Raw genomic sequence first — 14,369 nt, forward strand, 5'->3', positions numbered from 1 at the left:
CCGTCACGTGCTGCTCTTCCAGAAGCATAGCAGGGGGTTGGATCAGAGGAGCAGCCGGGACTTAGACTTGGAAATAATGCTTTAGAGAACAGCCTTGTTCATGAGGTTGATGGGGTTGGTTTATTTTGTTTTTGTTTTTGTTTTTTTGCTTATCTAAGTTTAAAATGTTTTCCATTATGGTAGATTCTTTTTCTCTCTTTAAGATTTTATTTATTTATTTGAAAGGCAGAGTTACAGAGAGAGAGAAGGAGATGCAGAGAAAGAGAGACAGAGAGATCTTCCATCTGCTGGATCACTCCCCAGATGGCCGCAATAGCCAGAGCTGAGCCCATCCAAAGCCAGGAGCCAGGAGCTGCTTCCAGGTCTCCCACGCAGGTGCAGGGGTCCAAGGACTTGGGCCATCTTTTACTGCTTTCTCAGGCCATAGCAGAGAGCTGGATCAGAAGAGGAGCAGCTGGGACTAGAACCTGGTGCCCATATGGGATGCCAGTTAACCTACTGTGCCACAGCATAGCCCCAAGGTAGATTCTCAGAATAAGAATTAATAGTCTAAAGATGCAAGTGGAGCACAGGCATTTGGTTAAATGATCAAGGTGCCACATTCCGTATCAGAGCGCTTGGGTTTGAGTCCTGACTCCATGTCCAATTCCAGCTTCCGGCTCATGTGCGCCTTGGGAGGCAGCCGATGGTGGCTCAAGTACTTGAGTCCCTATCGCCTTCATGAGATACCTGTATTGAATTCCAGGCTCCTGCTTTGGCTTTGGCCCAGCTCCAGTCATTTTGGCCATTTGGGGAGTGAACCAGCAGATGGAAGATCTCTCTGACTCTCTCCCTCTCCCTTTCTCTCTCTCTAACTCTGCTTTTCACATAAATAAATAAATCTTAAAAAAGGATTACATTTAGTATATGTGATGCAGTTAAATGAGGTAGCATCTGGAAAGAATTACCACGGTGTCTGATGCGTAGTTTTTCTTAGTACAGTGAATGAAGTCTGCAGTGCTTTACCCTAGGCCTTTGGAAAATGAGGAAGGCACACAGGGTTTATGTGGTAGCTTTCTAGAGAGGCCTGCCTGCCTCTGGCTTAGCTTAGGAATGTGGCTCGCTGGCCGCTCGACCTTTCCGGAAGCTCCTTGCACGGAGGGCCCCGTCCAGCTGCAGGTGGTTTACCTGGCGTGCTTGTGCCCGCAGAGTCTTTCTACGACACGTTCCACTCCGTGGCCGACATGATGTATTTCTGCCAGATGCTGGCAGTGGTGGAAACCATCAACGCAGCGATTGGAGTCACCAAGTCGCCAGTGATGCCGTCTCTCATCCAGGTATCGGTTAGCTGGGCTTGGAGCGGGGAGTCAAAGCCTGCAGTATTTGTCTAGCCTGGACGTCAGCCTCAGTGAGAACACTGGTTCGCACAGAGATAGTGTGGTTTTACCTGAACAAGAGGAAAATTATAAGCCGCAGAGGTGTTTTCAGGGGGCTGACCATTGCAGGTCTCTCATTATTTGCAACACCCTCATGAAATTACCTGGTTATGGAAAGAGCTTGGGAACTTAGCAAGTTTGATTCTCAGGGCAGAAAACCTGTCTTTGATCGCTTAGAAATGCACTTGGGCTCCTCCCCCACAGTGGACACGAGGCAGCGACACCTTTGAACGCTGGCGCTTTGGGCTTCCTTCCCTGCACATGGGTGGCTCTTCTGAGTGTGTGTGGGGAGTCCCCCCCACGCACCCCGTCCATCTGCATAGTTTCCTGATCCTTGGAAGAGTGGGGGAATGGCGGTCTGCATCCTCCTCGCCCCATTTCTTGGCCGTGCAGTAGCGTACCATTAAGTGCCTCCTGACCCAGATGCGGGTGACCCCAAGACTCTTGGTTATTAGTCTCTTCTGGAGAACCCTTTGCCTGGTAGTCCCTTTTTCTCTGTAACAACTGTGGCGTTCTAGCAGTGTTGGTTACGAGGTTAGTTAGCCTTGTGGTTCGGGGTTTCTTGCTTTTGGAAAGAGACTGTTTTGTTTTAAAGATAAAAGAGTGTAGTAAGTTAGCTCACTAATACAGAATAATATTCTGTGTGTGTCAAAGATGATTCAGAACAAGCCTTGGGGGCCGGCGCCATGGCTCCTTGGTTAATCCTCTGCCTGTGGCACCGGCATCCCATATGGGCGCTGGATTCTAGTCCCGGTTGCTCTTCTTCCAGTCCAGCTCTCTGCTGTGGCCCGGGAGGGCTGTGGAGGCTGGCCCAAGTCCTTGGGCCCTGCACCTGCATGGGAGACCAGGAGAAGCACCTGGCTCCTGGCTTTGGATCAGTGCAATGCCGGCCATTGCGGCCTTTTGGGGAGTGAACCAGCAGAAGGAAGACCTTTCTGTCTCTCTCTCCAACTCTGTCAAAAAAAAAAAAAAGTTCTCCTTGGTGAAAATAAATTTAAAAAAATCCTTAAAGTGGAATTTGTCAGCACCATCACAGTGCCTGGCTCCAAGGAAAGTCTTCCCCGTGGGGACGACAGTGTGAGGGAAGCCCCTGAGGTTGGGCAGTGCCTTGGGACCCGGCAGGGCTGCTTTGTTTCGACAGTGGAGCCAAATTGACTACAGCAGGTTTTTTGGATCAGTTGATATATGTTGAGCACTTGCTGTGTGCACGTGAAAAGTAGTCACAGCCCACGAGGACCTGAGCAACAACCAGAATGCAGTCTCCTAGGTAGCAAATGTGGGAGTGGGTAGAAAAGAACACCAGGGGCCCAGGAAAGCGGGCACAAATGGGTACTTATTTTTACAGTCCTTTGAGGAGAGCTCAGAGAGTTAAGAGACCCAGTATCTAGCCCAAGTGGTGTGATAAGAAACGTCTTCTGTTACAAAGTAGTCACCATGGACTCATAAGTGTGTTTACCTGGCTTGCAAAGACGGCTGAGAGGTTCTGTCTGAGGAAACGGGCAGCTTATGTGGCTTATGTGACTGTCCTGCGGAGGATGCTGAGATAGGAAGGACACAAGTGCACTGGTGACAGCAGGCTCCAGATGAAGTGACTGCTGGAGCCTCCCTAGGTGACCTGAGCACTGGTACTGCATTTTGCAAAACCAGATACACTTAAATGTGTTTTACGCTGTAGGAGACACAAAACTCAGACTCTGATGGAAGTGGGCAGTCTAGTAAGAGACCTGCTCAGGTAAGGCAGATCAGAAGAACTGCATATGAGGTGGATTAGAAATAATCCTTGAGTCTGTAAGCAAATAATCGTCCCAGACGCCAGAGGCCGGGCGAGTGCTCTCTCTAAGGTTGCATAACCGTCAGCGTGTCTGTCTTTCTTTTTTTAAAAAAGATTTATTTTATTACTTGAAAGACAGAGTTAGAGGTAGAGACAGAGAGAGGTCTTCCATCGGCTGATTCATTCCCCAGATGGCTGCAATGGCTGGAGCTGCACCGATCCGAAGCCTGGATGCAGGGGCCTGAGTGCCTGGGCCATCCTCCACTGCTTTCCCAGGCCATAGCAGAGAGCTGGATCAGAAGAGGAGCAGCCAAGATTCGAACCGGTGCCCATGTGGGATGCCGACGTTTCAGGCCAGGGCTTTAACCTGCTGCGCCACAGTGCTGGCCCCAGCATGTCTTTCAAATGGATTTGTGATGTGAATGGATACCTTCCAGCTGTTTAAAACATCTCTGACTCAAGCCAGCATTGTGGTGCCGCAGGTTCAACTGCCACTTGGAACACTGGCATCCCGTATCCAAGCGCCAGTTTGAGCCTTGGCCCCGGCTGCCTGGCTTCCCCTCCCCCTCTTCATTCTGCTCTGCTGCTTCTCATTCCTGAAATATTTTATTGTAGCGTACAAAGCCAACAGTTTCCAAAGTGTGGTTCTGTTTTTCCTCCGTCAAAACCAGAATTGCTCCTCTTCAATTGCAGAACTTATAAATGAGATAGGTACTTAACTGCATAAATATTGGTTAATAAATATTGGTTACTGCATTTGGAAATATAGTTTGTGGTATATTTGATTAAATTTATTTGTTGTTGTTCTGATGTTTTCACATGAGGATAAAATGGACACAGCTAGGACTGATAAGTTGTTAGGGAATATTCCTTAATTTTAACAGCAGAAGAAATGCAGAGCAACATGAGTGCAGGAGTAGAACTGGGAGACCCCTTAGGGCTCCTCCGTAGTCATGTGTGTGTTAGCAGTTTCTACAGACCGTTACTGTTGGAGAACTTTTTTCCACATTCTGAAGTATCCAGGTATCCATCTCAGTACCTGTACATTAATCTCTCAGTATAATAAAAACATAGTTTCACCCATAAAAGCTTTTGGAGTAGATTTACATTTATAGAAATGTTGAAAAGATGGTAGAGTTTCCCATGCCCTATGCCGAGTGTCTCCTGTTGTTAAGATATCCCCTTACTGTGATTTGCTGCAGTTAATTAACCACTGTTGATGCACTGTGATTAGACCAGAGACCGTGGTTTGTTCAGATGTGCTAGCTCCTGCTTCACGTCCTTCTGCCGAGATTCCATCCAGGATTTCAGATTACATTTAGCTCATGTCCTCTGCGATTCTTGGCTGTGAGTTTCCCCGACGTGCCTTCTTTTTCATGTCTTGCCAATTTGGGGACAAGTGCTTGGGTATTTTGTAGAATATCCCTCAACTGAGAATTTTCTGATCTTTTTTTCTCATGATCAACCAAGGTTATAAGTTTTGGGGAGAAAAAAAACACAGAAGTAAAGTGTTAGAATCATCATGACTATACTTTTTTTTTTTTTTTTTTAAGATTTATTTCATTTATTTGAAAGAGTTTCAGAGAGAGGCAGAGAGAGAGAGAGGTGTTTTCCATCTGCTGGTTCACTCCCCAAATGGCCGCAATGGCCGGAGCTGGGCTGATCTGAAGGCAGGAACCAGGAGCTTCTTCTGGGTCTCCCACGAAGCACTTGGGCCATCTTCTACTGCTTTCTCAGGTGCATTAGCATGGAGCTGGATCACAAGTGGAGCAGTCGGGACTCGAACTGGCGCCCATATGGGATGCCAGCACTGCAGGTTTTACCCTCTACACCACAACGCTGGCCCCACGACTATACTGTTAACATGACTTAGAAACTGTGGATGTTAACGTTGATCAACTGAAGTAGCGACTGTCAGGCTTCTCCAAAGGCTCTCAGACTTAAAATTCGGGCTCCTCAGAGCCAGTAATTAAAATCTGGACTCCTGCAACTTGATGCCCTTTGTTGAGTCTGTCATCTGGGCCGGGAAACTCAACACCTGTTAAGAGCATATTGCAGAAATGCAGTTTGTGCTCCACAGTGCTGAAATGCATCCGTTCCCTAACGCAACACAGCCCTATTGTGAGAGAAAGTAATCTGAGTTCTTTTCCCTAAGATAAATTTTGTGAGAAGGACAAGAGTTGTTACCATGTACCTCTCTGTAGCCTTGTATAAGCTTTTGGCCATATTTTCCTTTAAATGTATTTTAACCTCATAAAGGTAGAAATACATACCTCTTTCAACTTGTAATGTGTCAAATGTGTGTGTTGCTTTGGAATTTAATGGTACTGCTGTCTAGAAAGCTCTGTTTGGAAACAGGAGATATATTTCCTAGTGACTAGAACATATTTCAGCTGAAGCAGCAAGTTGGTTATAAGGCCCTAGGTAAATTTCAGAAAATAGGAAGCAAGTCAGTCGAACAGAAGCATAGGCAGGCCTCTCAGGCTAACCCAAGCTTCGTGTCTGTCGCATTTTGCTGTCGTGAGTCCCACGGAGTAAATGATGTTGCTCAAAGTGAAATGTAGCTCTGCATTTTCGCTCATTCTTTTAACAGATGCTGGATTCAGATCGAGCTCAAGTTTTAGAGCCACCCTGTCAACATCAGTGACAAAACGATTGCATTGTGTGTTGCCATTTTGCTTTAAATTCTGTTCTGCTCCTGATCCAGCTTCCTGCTAATGCTCCTGGAAGGCAGCAGATAATGGCCCACGTGGGCCCCTGCACGCATGTGAGAGACCCCTGGTGGCGCTCCTGGCTCTGGCTTCAGCCTCGTCCAGCTCTGGCTGTTGCAGCCGTTTGGGGAGTGATCCAGTGGATGGAAGACCTCAGTTCTTTCTGTGTGTCCCTCCCTCTGAGACTCTGCCTTCCCAATTATGATTTATTTATTTATTTAAAGTTGCCAAGCTCAGTTCTACTTAAAGCGTACCTGTCCTGCTGCTGGTCCTCAGATGCTGGCAGCGGCAAACACGAATATCTTCTGGAAATAACCAGCCTTGCCCAGGCCTCAAAGAATTCACACAGATCTGTTTCCAACGAGAGCAGTCGGATTGTGAACCAAAGGAACAAGGCTTTGTGGGCAAGAACCAGCAGAAACAACAGACTGTAGAAACAGCCCCACAGGATTTCAGATACTAGAATTATCTGCCCTGGAGTGGGAAATAGTCAAGCTTAACGAGTGCTTAATTGATCAGGAAACTAAAGATAATGATCAGTTCTGAAAAGGAGGCGAGTGGAATGTGTTAATGGCAAATACAGTCATCAAATTTTAACACTTAATGGATAGTTTAGTAGTAGATTAGACACAGCTGAAGAGATAATTAATGAACTGTTTGAGATACAGGAAGGCACACAGAGCATAAAAAGTAAATATACAGGCATACTTTTCTTGAATGGTAAGGTAACATTCCAGTGCTGTTAGTGTTCATCTTCACCTGTGGAGTAAATGCAATTCTCGTCACCATTTAAAAAATTTTGGAGTGTGACAAAACTCTGTGAAGTTTTTTGCAAAAACAAAGGGCCAGTATGGTAGGAGTATACAGAGGCTCACATGTGGAAGCAGCCACGTGTCCACGATGGGTGAATGGATAGGAAAGTGGCACATACATAGAGTGTGATATTATGCACCTTAAAAGTGACGGAAGTTATGACCCATGCTGTAACACTGATGAACCTTGAGAGTATCACACGGAGTGAAGTAAACCCACCACAGCAAGACAAAGACTGTGTGTTTCCGCTTAAATGAGTGATTCAGACTAATCCCAGTCATAGAGACAGAAAGCAGAGTGGTGGTCGCCGGAGGCTGGGGAGTGGCAGCCACTGTGTGATGAATCAGTCTCAGGTTTTTTTTTTCTTTCAGTGTGATAGACTTATTTACAAAGTGAGAAAAATACACGGGCTCATTAGGGCTTTACTTAGGGAGGATGGGGCCAAAGAAAGGGAATTATCATACCCTGCTCAGCTCGCCCTGGGTCCACAAGGAGGAGAGCTTTTTTTTTTTTTTTTTTTTAAAGATTTTATTTGAAAGGCAGAGTTATAGAGAGGCAGAGAAGGAGAGAGAGAGGTCTTCCATCCACTGGTTCACTCCCCAGATGGCCGCAATAGCCAGCGCTGTACCAATCCAAAGCAAGGGTCAAGGTCTGTCTTAGACCTTTCGTTCTGTCTCTCCCTCTCACTGTCTATAACTCTAATTCTCAAAATAAATAAAATCTTTTTTTTTAAAAAAAGCAAGGGCTCAGGAATATTATTTTCAAGAAGGACTTAGTTGGGGGATTACTCTACAAGAAATCAAAATGTGACAAGGATTTGGAAGTTAACGTGATATGGTATGAAGATAGCACAGAGACCACAGAGTAAAACCCAGGTACGGACACACTCTGCTGAGAGAACGTCAGTCCCGTGCTGGTGGGACGCATACAGCAGTGACAGTGGCGCCCTGCACACAGTGGGATTTCAGAAAGTGAAACTGCTGGCGAGGACCACGTGCCCATGAAGGAAAGGGGTGGCTGCTTCCCACGAGACCTGCATGGGACAGCCACACATGTCGTGTCCTGCTTTCTAGAAGGCTGGTCTCGGCAGTTTGAATGTGCGTGTATTCAGAGCTGTTATGTATCACATGTACAGGTGTGTCTCTGTCCAGAAAGACTGGCTTGGGCGCTTTAACTTATTCTGAAACTGGAACAGGATTAACCCAGTCAGGCTCAGGATTTCCCATGTGCTTTGCATTTAGTAGGGTTAGGTTTCAGGTAAAAAAAATTATATTAACTTTTTTTCCCCTCTCTTTTTGATCTTTTTAACAGCTTCTAGGAAGAAATTTCATTTTGTTTATCATCTTTGGCACCATGGAAGAAATGCAAAACAAAGCTGTGGTTTTCTTTGTGTTTTATTTGTGGAGCATAATAGAGATCTTCAGGTGGGTAGACGTGCCAGGGGCACGTTGGCGAGCTGCTCGTTTGCTCGCTCGCTCGCTCGCTCTCTCTCCCTCTCTCTGGAATAGCTCTCTTCGTGAGGGAGTTGGGGTCTTAGCCAGAGTGTCATTGAGTTTGGATTCAGATCATGTCTACATGGAGCATTCTAGGTGCGTCTGTGTGCTCTACAAGGGTGAGGCAGATTCGTTTTTTTAATTTTAAATTTTTAAACTTGTTTTTATCCAGTTTACTTGACAGAGATAGACAGACTGACAACCATCTCTCATCTTCTGGTTCACTCCCCGAATGCCCACAGCAGCCAGGGCAGGGCCAGGCCTAAGGCAGAAGCTGGTAACTCCATCCAGGTCCACCGTATGGGTGGAAGAGCTGAGCTCTCGCCTGCTGCTCCTAGTGTTCCATCAGCAGCAGCTCTGGCAGTGGAGCCGGGACGTGAAGGCTGGCACTCCAGCGTGAGGTGCAGGTGTCTCAGTGGTGCCTACCCCAGGGCAGATTTTTCAGAAAGCAGTCATTGCACCATACGCAGCCTGGTGGGCACTGGCAGCAGAAAGAGGGAAGCAGCGAGGTGAAGGCCCGCCCTAGGGTGACTTGGGTCCTTGCTGTCTTGTTAGAAAGGCCTGAGACTCACCCACCTGGGAGAGGCCTTGAGAGGACTGGAGAGCTGTGGTGTTGAAGGAGAGTCCAGGCTGCAGGGAACCAGCCGAGACCAGCCTCTAGAAGATGACCCACGTTTTAAATTGGCTCTTACCTGATTTTTCCTTTCTCAATTGTTAATAGAAGAAATGCCTTTTTAAAAAGGGACCCAGGAGCCAGTGATGTGGTGCACCAGGTTAAGCTACTGCCTGTGTCGCCAGCATCCCACGTGGGCACTGTTTTGAGTCTCAGCTGCTCCACTTCTGATCCAGCTGCCAGCTGATGTGCCTGGGAAGGCAGTGGAGGATGGACCGAGTGCTTGGGCCCTGCACCCACATGAGAGTGTGTGCAGCTCCTGTCTTCGGGCCGACTTAGCCCTGGCCATTGTGGCCATTTGGGGATTGCAGTGAATGGCAGAGCTTTTTTGTAACTTTGCCTTTCAAATAAATAAGTGAATGAATCTGTAGAAAACAATTTAACAATTGGCCTAAGTAAAGTGCATCTACTGTCATTCTTCTGCACCACACTGTGTGTGTTCCATGTTTGTTCCCTTTCCAGTCGAGTGTGGGACAGGGGTTTTCCATGCTGACTCCTTAGCTCTGGTCTTGGTGTTCTTTTTTTTTTTTTTTTAATTCATTTATTTGAAAGAGTTACACAGAGAGAGAAGGAGAGAGAGGTCTTCCATCTGCTGGTTCACTCTCCAATTGGCCACAATGGCTGGAGCTGTGCCGATCCGAAGCCAGGAGCTAAGAGCTTCTAACGGGTCTCCCACGTGGGTGCTGGGGCCCAAGGACTTGGGTCATCTTCTACTGCTTTCCCAGGCCGTAGCAGAGAGCTGGATCAGAAGTGGAGCAGCCAGGCTTTGAACCAGTGCCCATATGGGATGCCGGCACTACAGGTAGCGGCTTTACCTGCTACGCCGCAGTGCCAGTCTGCGGTCTTGGTGTTCTTGGGGCAGAGTTCATAGCGGAGAAGGAGAGCAGGCGGCAGCATCCTACAGTTGGGATTTAGCCGTGGGCCGTGTCTCGCAGCTCTGACTGCTCTGCAGAACTCCTAATACAAAGATGGAGCAGATTGAAGGGCCCTCTGGTAACCTGTCCTCTTTGGAGAGAGACAGAGCTCTTCTCTTGTGTCATCTGTTTTTCAATAGTGTGGTTTTATCTGGATCCCAGGGGTTGGGTGTTCTTTTGACAACAGTTCATTCACCTGGAGACAAAGTGTCTGCCATCTTTATCCTTCTGGAGATCAGGACTAGGAACAGAGCTACGAAGCTGTGAGCTTCCAGCCCATACCCTGAGCAAACAGGGTTCCTTTGAGACCTACATTTCGTCTGCCCTTAAGGAGCCGTCACATCCCGTGAAGATTTAGGAGTAGCACGATGAGGGTCTGTGGGAGGGTAGCCGGGACTCGCCGTGCTGCTGTGAGGACGCCGTGGGCGGCTGGTTCGGAAGCGATCCACGCACACACACGCGGTGCTGCTCGGGGTCGCGCTCGGCACCAGACGTGGCTTTCGAGCCGGGTTCGCTGTTGTGCGCAGGTACCCCTTCTACATGCTGGCCTGCCTCGACATGGATTGGAAGGTGCTCACGTGGCTGCGCTACACCGTGTGGATTCCCACCTATCCCCTGGGGTGCCTGGCTGAAGGTATTTGCTGCCACTCCCGGTTTCCGGGGATGAAGGGCCGGCCTTCCTCCCCTCTCCAGCCTGCGTCTGAGAAGTCAGGGTTCGTCCTTGTGGCTCCCTTCCGCCATACTCCTGCTGCCCGGAATGTCCAGGGAAGTGGCTCCTTTGGGAGGTCTGGAAGCTGGGTGGTCCTCACCTTGTGCTGCCCCTGGAAGCCGCCTGCCTTGCGTTCTGACGGACACCTCGGGAGCGGCGGGCGGCGGTTTCTCTCCGCTCCCCAGAACGGGAAGCTGAGGCCCACTGTCCTGACTGCTGCTCGTTCATCTCTCTGGAGACTCGGGCTCGGGAAGCTGGGGGAAGGGAGAGGCTCGAGCTCTCTGGATGAGGGCGGGGGCTGGGCCGGCACCGCTGCACACTCTGCCCTGTGGCTGAGGGCTGTGTTTGCTTCCAGCTGTGTCCGTGATCCAGTCCATTCCGGTGTTCAACGAGACGGGCAGGTTCAGCTTCACGTTGCCTTACCCCGTGAAGATCAAAGTCAGGTTCTCCTTCTTTCTTCAGATTTATCTTATAATGCTGTTTCTAGGTAAGTATGCTCTAACAGACCTTCCCCTCCGCGTTCCGGGGCAGAGCTAAGTGCCTGGGAGGTTCAGAGTCCTTATTTCCAGGCACAGGGCTGTCGGGTGGAGCGGGACGGCCTGTGAGAGCAGACCCACGGCACAGGGCGGATGGGGTGGGGCGGCGGCCTCCCCAGTGCTCCCGGTCGTGGGGAACGTGCCAGGCTGGCTCCCGTCGAGAAGCGTTGAGGCGCGCTTCACTCGCAGTCGTTCCTCCACCACAGTTGACGAAGGTGGCCCTGTGGCGGGCGGCCAGGAAGAGGAAGGGAGCGAAGGCCTCTGAGCAGCCCCCGGCTGTCCTGGAGCCCACTCCCCAGGGAAGGACCCCGGCCCCTCATGTCAGACCAGCTCGCTTATCAGTTCATGTTTATATAAAATCCTAATTCCATAAAAACTAAGAACTAAATTAAGGGGGGGGGGGATGTAAAACTAAAGCATTACAAGTAAGAAAAAATTTTTTTAAAGATTTATTTATTTGAAAGTCAACGTTACACAGAGAAGGAGAGGCAGAGAGGTCGGTCTTCCATCCGCTGGTTCGCTCCCCAATTGGTAGCAACAGCCAGAGCTGCGCCGATCTGCAGTCAGGAGCCAGGAGCTTCTTCTGGGCCTCCCACGTGGGTGCAGGGGCCCAGGCACTTGGGCCATCCTCCACTGCTTTCCCAGGCCGTAGCAGAGAGCTGGATCGGAAGAGGAGCAGCTGGTTCTCAAACCGGCGCCCATGTGGGATGCCGGTACTATAGGCGGCAGCTTTACCCGCTCTGCCACAGTGTCTGCCCCTTGCTGTTGATTTATATATTCCTCCTTGTTCTGTTGCACAGAAGACCTGAGGTAGACCCAAGCATAGCTGTCTGGTCTCCTATAACAGAAGGACATGGCAGCAGCTGGTTGCCCATTGCTGTGTAACAAGTTAGCTCAAAACTCAGCAGCTAAAAAGACATTGCCCACATTGCCTCGTCTCTGAGGGTCAGAGCATGGCCTAGCTGGGTGGCTCTGGCTCAGGGTCTCTCCTGAGGTTTGTCAAGCTGGCCGCAGGGCTGCAGTTTGTGTAGACTCGCCTGGGGTTGGAGGGTCTGCTCCAAGCCCACCCCGTGGCTGTTGCTGGGAGGCTGGCGTTTCTGGCCACAGTACCTCTCTGTGTGGCTGCTCGTGACATGGCTTCCTCCAGAGCCAGTGGACAGAGAACTAGGATCTCAGCTGTGCTGTGCCATGCAGACCAGCCGCGAGGGGCAGCACAGGGATATGAAATAGGAGGCCGTGGTCATTGGAGATTATTTTATTTTAGATTTATTTATTTGAAAGGCAGAGTTACGGAGAGGAGATACACAGGGAGAGAGACAGATCTTCTGTCCACTGGTTCACTCCCCAGATGGCTGCAATGGCCGGGGCTGGGCCAGGCTGAAGTAAGAAGCCTAGAACTCCATTCAGGTCTCCCACATGGGTGCAGGGACCCAAGTACTTGGGCCATCATCCGCTGCCTTCGCAGGTGCATTAGCAGGGAGCTGGACTGGAAGTGGGGCAGCCTGGGACTTGAACTGGCATCTTTTGGGATGCTGGTGTTGCAGGTGGAGGCTGTTCCTGCTGCGCCCTGCCACTGGCCCCTGGGAGTTATTTTCGAGGCTGGCTTCCCAGGCCAGAGGGAAGCGCTCAGGCAGTAAGCCTGCAAAGCCGGAAAGCCCAGTGGGCTTGCTCAGTGCAGGGTCGAAGAGACCTACGCCCTCGAGGAGTCCCTCGGGGCAGCACATGGCAGCTGGGCAGTTAAACAGTAGATTTATAGGGTCTAGGTCATTTGTGAAAGGCTCACTTTTATTGCATTTCTTACTTTCAGCAAAGAATATAATCCATATCAGAAATATTTCTAACCAAATATGTGAAATGTTTGCCTCTTGGAGAGTGAGCCTGGCTTTGGGAAGTGCGCTCAGTAGAAGCCATCTAAACCCAGTGTTGTATTAGCGTGGCCTCATGAAATGGGCGTGATGGAAGTGGAGGAGGAGGATTCGGAGAAAGGCGCTGTCGCGGCTCCCTGAAGGAGTTGCAGAGCTGTCGTGATGCCTGCTCGCCCTCGCCTCTTTGGGTACTTTTACTGCTGCATACTCTGACCTGCCAGGTTTTATGCTCATACTGCGTTTGCTTGTACCGAGTATGTGCTGGTTACTATTTTTCAGGATGAAGTAAATCCTAAATGCACATTCACAGTTGTGAGACTGCCTAAGCAGCCAGCTTGTGTATGGGTCAGTCTTTGAGGATTTTGTAATACAGGACCAAATCAGGTTGCCAGTTCAGTGAGGAATTGGGTGTCCACAGTGCACGGGTAATCATTTGTTCCTAGACGGACTTCCTGCGTAGTCGCAATCAGCTAGGAGCTGTGGGAGCTGAATCAGACTGGAGACCTTCAAACAAAGATTCAAAAACTCTCCTTTCTAATTGGCTTCTTTTCTTTTTCAGGATTATACATAAACTTCCGTCACCTTTATAAGCAGCGCAGGCGGCGCTATGGGCAAAAAAAGAAAAAGGTCCACTAAAAAGAGAGCTGTAGATGGCTTCTTACCAGTTTGAGCCGGATCTGTGTTCTTACAGTTTTACCTTCTTGTACTGATGTAAAAGTTTTTTGTTTTGTTTTGTTTTTAAAGTTAAACGATTCAGTTCTCAGTGAGGCTTTCTTGCTTTCCCCTGGTAACAGTCCTGAACTTCCTGTATTATCTTCGTGTAGCACCTGCATGACATGGATTCCTGACATCTGACGATAGGTTCATTCTGGTGTGCTCAGTGAGAGCAGAGGGCTCAGCCCCACCCCCGCCTCCCTCTGCCCTGCCAGCGAGCTGTGTCAGTGCGGTTTGCTACAAGATGCTGGCCACGCTCACAGTGGGATTTGTTCTGGTAAACAAAAGCAAGGCTATATTGCGGCATAGAAGGAAGGCTGCTAAGAGGGACTGAGACAGGGCCCAACAGAACCCTGGACCTGAGGGGTTGCTTGTTCAGTGGGGTGATACTGACTTTTTGAACATCATATTAGTCATTGATAAAACATTTCTGAGTTCAAGAGGGGCTAGCGAACATGTCTTTTGCACCTGGCATCTTCTGGCCTAACAACATCTGTTAGTTACCACAGTGCTTGCCACTGTAGGCACTGGAGAGGCACAGAATGAGTTGAGAAAATCCAGTCAGAACCTTGGAACGCCATGGTCATTTCATTCCTAGCTAAATCAGAACCATTTTCAACACTAAAGGACTATGAAAATCAGTGAGATTATAAGCGTTCCAAACTTAAATGGCTGCAGGGATCAGGAGGAAACCAGTATGTGGGTCAGATTGGCAGTAAGCTGCTGGCCACGCAGTCGGAGCCAAGTGGCAACAC

General features: G+C 49.2%; 1 protein-coding gene across 1 annotated transcript in view; it reads left to right on the forward strand.

Moving 5' to 3' along the window:
* HACD3 (3-hydroxyacyl-CoA dehydratase 3) overlaps positions 1-13,547 on the forward strand; it is a 46,797-nt gene extending 33,250 nt beyond the window's left edge. The window contains exons 7-11 of the mRNA XM_062206159.1: positions 1,189-1,316; positions 8,022-8,134; positions 10,318-10,424; positions 10,855-10,986; positions 13,460-13,547. Coding sequence (XP_062062143.1) covers positions 1,189-1,316; positions 8,022-8,134; positions 10,318-10,424; positions 10,855-10,986; positions 13,460-13,536 — 557 coding nt within the window. The 3' untranslated portion in view covers positions 13,537-13,547. The remainder of the gene's footprint in view (positions 1-1,188; positions 1,317-8,021; positions 8,135-10,317; positions 10,425-10,854; positions 10,987-13,459) is intronic.
* The last annotated feature ends 822 nt before the right edge of the window (positions 13,548-14,369 follow it).

This window comes from Lepus europaeus, chromosome 11, assembly GCF_033115175.1.
Source record: "Lepus europaeus isolate LE1 chromosome 11, mLepTim1.pri, whole genome shotgun sequence".
NCBI lineage: Eukaryota > Metazoa > Chordata > Mammalia > Lagomorpha > Leporidae > Lepus > Lepus europaeus.